General features: G+C 39.4%; 1 protein-coding gene across 4 annotated transcripts in view; it reads right to left on the bottom strand.

Annotated features, from left to right (window-relative positions):
• Positions 1–726: 726 nt before the first annotated feature.
• Positions 727–6,097, bottom strand: part of BRD1 (bromodomain containing 1) — a 69,520-nt gene continuing 64,149 nt past the window's right edge. For all 4 annotated transcript variants that reach the window (XM_018568236.1, XM_018568238.1, XM_018568237.1 and 1 more), the window contains 2 exons: positions 5,823–5,977; positions 727–1,661 (listed from right to left, as the gene is read on the bottom strand). In XM_018568236.1, coding sequence (XP_018423738.1) covers positions 1,478–1,661; positions 5,823–5,977 — 339 coding nt within the window. In that variant the 3' untranslated portion in view covers positions 727–1,477. The remainder of the gene's footprint in view (positions 1,662–5,822; positions 5,978–6,097) is intronic.

Raw genomic sequence — 6,097 nt, 5'->3', positions numbered from 1 at the left:
TGTAATGAGAAGTGAACTGGTACCATGATCTGCTGCACAACCATTATTTTGCAAGTAACACCAGTTCAGATGTAAAGGAATCGTGCACTGAAAGAAACATATACGCCGCCATTGTTGAACTTTCTAAAACGGTTCGTTGCCTGGCTGGCTCTTGCATCAATACCACCTAAACCAATGACCTGGAAAAAGCATACAAAACAAATGAAGCCAGAACCTCTGTTTAGTATATTTGTTTCCTTGCAGTGATTCAGAGAGAACTGCAATTTAGACTTCCAAATAACTAGCATTTTTAAAGTTAGGGTCTGCCATGGCATCTTAAACATTTCTCTCAAAGGTTTACCCTAAACCTGCAGTGTCATTCCAGGTGAAACATGCTATTGCATCTTAACCTTTTAGATGTTTGTACTTTATCAATACGATTTTTACTGAGCAAATGGGGATTCGGGAAGGACAAGAGTCCTGTTTTAAGATCCAAGCTAAACTGACAATTTACAGTTGCTCAATTGTGCTACTCAAATGCTTAAGATTTATAACTGATCCCAAACGGGTGGAATACATGGTTTAAGGTGTTACATGTAGTGGCGATCAATAGCGCATTTTTATACAAATGATTCAACTGTGTGCAAATTATCACAACCACATGAAACAATGTAGCTTACACTAAAACACCACTTGTTCCATCTGTTCATAAGCGGTAGTTACACTTCAGCCATTTATTGTAGATTTTAGTAGCAAATACCTTTAGTGGGAATAGCAGCAGGGAGGGGATGCCTCTCTGCTACTAAATGCAGCGCTTCACTTCCCAACCAGTAGAAAACCTCTTTAAGGAAGCAAAATCAATAATATATAATCGCTTCCATACCTTAAGGCCAATGGATTCTTCCAATGCCTTGTTAAAATAAAACAGTTTACATGTAATAGCACATTGTACTCTTTGCAATGGTAATTACATCATTTAAAATACTTATTTCATTACAGTAGTCAAAATATGAGAATGGACAGGCTAGGTAGCAGTACATTAAATATATTTTAAACATAGCTATTTTCCAATCTAGTGAAGTCTTACAAAACATTTTGTCTTTATGTAAAGTGGTGCTAAGGCTCAACCCTTTTAAACTTAAAAAAATTACAATTATACATCTAATTTTAGAGCAAATAAAAAACAGTTTCAACAGGCTTTCACCTGGTAGGAATTACTACGTCAAAGTGAGAATAAGTTAAGTGTTTCCCAATATACAATTATGTACATATTATGAACACTATAAACAGAATGCTTAACTTTAGTGGAAGCTCCTCCAATCAACTATAAAGTAAAGTCATCCAAGGGGCAGCAATAGCTTCATGCTCCTTTACAAAACATAGTTTCTTCAACTTTCAGAGATTAGGTTTTGTATTTTCAGTACATTCTTTCAGAGGAAGAGGTTAGAGATAAAGCTTAACAGTACATGAGGCGTTGTGTGTCTCAGTAGCACCTTCATCAGTCAATATCACTAAAGTCGCTAACGGATTCTCCTTGAACCCTGCTTAAATGGTTCAAAGCACGGTCATAAGCAACTCTGACAGCCTTCCGAATACTCGAATTACGCCCTTCCATCATCTTTAGCTTGTCAATGGTTTCGTCTATCCCAAGAGGAACCATTTTTGACTTTGGAAGCCACTGCCTATAAGAAGATAGAAAACAACATGTATCAAAATCATCATAAAGTAGTAATTTTACATTCTAAAATGCCAGCTCAGATATTATACCCACAAATATTTGTCATTACACCAAGCAATGTTTGTTATGTGCTGTGATTCAGAGTGCGCAACACAGAGTAAGGATTCCACTAACCTCTGTTTACCTTGATGAATAACTTTAAATCATATATTTATTTTTTTGTTTCTATGCATAGGACATAATACAAGTACACGGTGACAGCCATATTTGTTCGTTACATACGTAGGCCCTGGTTTTTGCTTTTTAACGCTTCCATGATGGTTGTGCTTTACTGCCAATTCTCTTAATGCAAGTCTACGGGTGAGCTGGCCCAATGCTATTTCTAGTAGGATTATAGCTCGTCTCAACTGTTGGGCTGGGAGCCAGAGTGTAAACTGTGAAACACAATGCTACAACCTTAAGCAAAATCTCTATTAGTCAGCAATATTTAAAACTAAACTCTAGGTAAACGCTAAACATACAAATTAAATATATATAAGAAGGATGCTTTACCTGCCAAAGGATTTGTATTTCTGTATATTCAGTCCTGAAATTTACAGGAGACCTGATTTTTCTCTGCTATAGTTAAGTAACACTTAAAGGTCTTCTCTCACCCAGTCTGTCAGTGGAGAGTGCAAGTAGAAGCTACAGAACAATATGCTCATCTCTCTGCTCTCTCTTACTATCAGCTCAGTTCCTTACCCTTCCATGAGCACTGCAGCAGAACTGGTGTTGTTTCTCCCAAACCCAGTCTAAGTTCTGCTGTACAGGGACTGGAAGAGGCTAATGCCCTGCACTGCTTGCTTTGAAAAAAACAGTTAATGATGCATTAAAAACTGCATAAAATTTGTGTCTTATCTGTCTAGAATTAAGCTTAAAAACAAAAACAAAAACAAAAACCCCACATGTTCACATCCTATCAATAGTGAAGAAATGTTTTCATGCAGGTGGAATGAAACCAAACAAAAATAAATTTTTCTAGTGCAAACAAAAACATTTTTTTTTTATTAAAGCACAACTTAATTTGAATGCTCTTTTTAAATCTGCTTAATACATTTCAAATGCACCAAAACAAAAAGTTATACAGTTAATTTTCTTTCTAAAACAGCTATAATCTGAGCAAAATAAGTTTGTCCTCTGCCAATAGCTGCAGCAAGACCCCTGCTTCCCAACAGAGAGCAGGGGGTCCTTCTCTGCAGAGATCCAATACTTCCCAATGTCCAAATCTCTAATTACTTAAAAACGTTGCAGATACATTTAACAAAACAAAAAACACAATCTCATGGCTGCAAGCTGGTTTTAACCTTTTGAAATGTAATCATTTGTGATTCACGTAATTGGCCATAAAAAAGTCAACATGGTATTAAAGTCAAAAGGTCTTTAAGCCATTTTCAATTCTGATAACTTACAATGAATGCTACCCCTTAATGTTCATAAGTTTCTTTCAGAATAAGCTGTGCCCAAGCCCTGGTCCTGACTTCCTGTTTTAGAACATCTTTCTCAAACGAAGTGCTATGCAGTCACCCTTATGTGTGCTAGTAATCTGTGCGTCTCCACAAACACAGCAAGTCAAGCTACTACCCTGCAGTCCAGAGCTCGACTCCTGAACCACCAGACCAGAGATAACCTGGTCTTCGGTATCAGGTGAGTCAGTGTGTGTAAAGACAACCAATTTGTCCCATGTAAAATGTTGGGGTGTAGGGATCTGGAGTTAAACTGAGCAAATGGAACAGCCTTCAAGATGAATGCAGGCCATCATCAGGCACATGCAGAATTGGAGTTGGATGGACTGTAGAGTCAAAAGCCTGGGAGCGGATTGTCAGATTGTTTTTCTTGTGGAAGCCCTGTCTGGAAGGAGACCCAGATTCTCCAATCGATGAGGCTGTTCCAGCACAGATTTCTGAAGGTTCTGGATCCAAACAAACCTTTTACAGATCTGGATGGTCTGCAATACATTGTCAGGTGGAATTTGTGCTGACTGTTTCCAGGACAGGAGGTCATCTAGGCATCTCACAGTGGGGATGCCCTGGGAGTGTAATAAGGCTAGAACTGGTGCTAATACTTGGTAAGCACTTGGTGTGGAAGACAGACTAAAACACTGGTAGTGTTGTGTGCGCACAGCAAAACTAAGGTAATGCTGTAAAGATGAGGACATACAAGTAAGCATCCTTGATGTCCAGTTGTTATGTTATGCCAGACAAGGTAGTTTCCATGCAAAACTTTTGGATTTGATGGAGCGTTTAAACACCTTAAGATCCAAGATGGGGCAAAGGTTTCCTGTTGGTTCTAGAACAGTGAAAAGGTTGAAGTAAAACTCTTGAAACCTTTCTGCAGTTGGAACAAGGACAATAACTCTCTGGCTCAAGTGATCTGCCAGAGCAGCACAGAAGTCTGCTAGTTTTTAACCCCTTCATGACGAGGCCTTTTTTAATTTTTTGTTTATATTTTATAATCCACATTTTAGGACTGAAAATTGTTTAAAACCCCCAAATGGAGGACTTCACATTTTTTGTGTATTATTTTTACATTTAAGATTTAAAAAAACATTTTTTGTACTTTAATTGCTATCACATAGGGGGGCTTACGGGGGTGTCGGGCGGGGGGTCCGTTTACTGGCCCGTAGAAGCGATCTGGCGACAGCCGAGGTCCACAGAATTGCTTCTATTGTAAAGCCGAGTCGGCTTTACAAAATGTAAACAGAGTCCCGGCGGTTAGTCTGTGTAAAGGGGCCCGATGCCAATCACGTACCCTGCACGTCACTGGTCATGAAGGGATTAAAGAAACAAAGGAAGGTTTGACAACATGAAGCGGGGTGGAGGTAGACACAGCTTTTAACCACTGGACAACACCTCTGAACCAGGCAATCAGTATGTTTTACTACCAGGTGTCCTCCATGGTCAACAGACGTCACTCCCACTTTGGAAAGTGGGGGGCATCCGATGCCAAAGAGGACTGGTCTGTAGACTTGGAGTTTGGGTTAGGCCCAAGCTCTGTGACTGAACTGCGCCCTTGGATTGAATTTGGCATTGGATTATGACACCTTGGAGAAACTAAAAACTTTTCTTGGCTTGAGGCAGGAGGCACCTTCCCCAATTAAGGTCTGGGCTTCTTTTGATGGGGCAATAAGTGTTCTGACTGCAGGTAACGTCTTTATGAAGAGGTCTAAAAATGCAGCAAAGTCCATCCAAAGGTATGTGCATACATTACATTGCTGCTCTGTAGACCCTTGATTGTAGCCAGAGTTAACAGACCAGAGACGTATTCAGGAAATAGGATGGCAAATACGTCTATGCAATAGCAAAGGGTGGTAGACATAAGCACTAAGCATTCTACGCAATAGTGAAGAGTGGTAGAAATAAGCACTAAGCATTCTACGGCCTAGTGGTCAAAAATATAGTAGCTGGATCTTGTGGCATATTTGTAGTCTATTTTCTTAAGGTTTGACAAAAAGATATCAAGTATATGGCAGGTTGCAGAGCAGGGCATGCTAGCAAAAATAACGATTTGGAAAGTTTCAGATGTTTCTCAACAGAATAATTAAACACTGCTTACATCACATAATCTATAAGCATCGTAACCACCTCATATTGTAAACAGGCAGCAAGCGCTTGCTCTAGGCTCACAGCTATATATTGAACAAAGTCCCAGATAGTTTCCTCAATTTGCACTCCACTGCATACAGCACGTGCCACCTTGCCAAACACACTGCCCCCACTAAGTCTGCTTCAATATAACGAGCTTGGTAGTCTGTAAACCCAGGGCATTTTTGTGATGTAAGCAGCTTTTCAGTCACCAGTGTGCAACCATGTATTGTTTTCCCCACGTGCTTTAGTCGTGGATATCATCCATCACAGGGATGGGCCTATAAAATAATGCATGAGACTTAAAAGTGGTGGCAATCATAATTGGTTGCAAGCCGTTTTGTGACACCTGAAACAACTTACAGAGTAGACCCAGTGTTCAAACACCTGAGAGGCACTGGCCCCATAATGTAAAAGTGATGCTTTTAAAGCAAGCTTGTGACATTGAAAAGAAAACAAGAATGTTCTTGTAAAGAAAACATATGTAAATGTACATGTAATGTGTGATAGAAAGAAATGTAACTATTGATAATGCAAGTTCTTACCAGCTTCTTTTAGTATCAAAGAAAAGAACCAAAAACAGCTTTTCTTCAGCTCTTGTTTGCATCTGTTCTCCCGTTTTTAAAACATCCATTGGTGGAATTGGTATAGCAACACCGTTATGATGACAACCAACACGTGGCATTTTGGGATCTATTATCTAAAGGAAGAGATGACCTCTTTGAAGCATACAAACTGTAACCAGCAAGCAATAAGGCAAAATAGTAGTCCTACAAACTTTTTTTTTAATAAAAGGTCCATACGTTCACCTCCACCCCCC

This window comes from Nanorana parkeri, unplaced genomic scaffold (assembly GCF_000935625.1).
Source record: "Nanorana parkeri isolate BGI_ZX_2015 unplaced genomic scaffold, ASM93562v1 scaffold1158, whole genome shotgun sequence".
Lineage (NCBI taxonomy): Eukaryota > Metazoa > Chordata > Amphibia > Anura > Dicroglossidae > Nanorana > Nanorana parkeri.
Note: the sequence above shows the minus strand (reverse complement) of the source record. Positions and strands in the feature narration are given on the sequence as shown.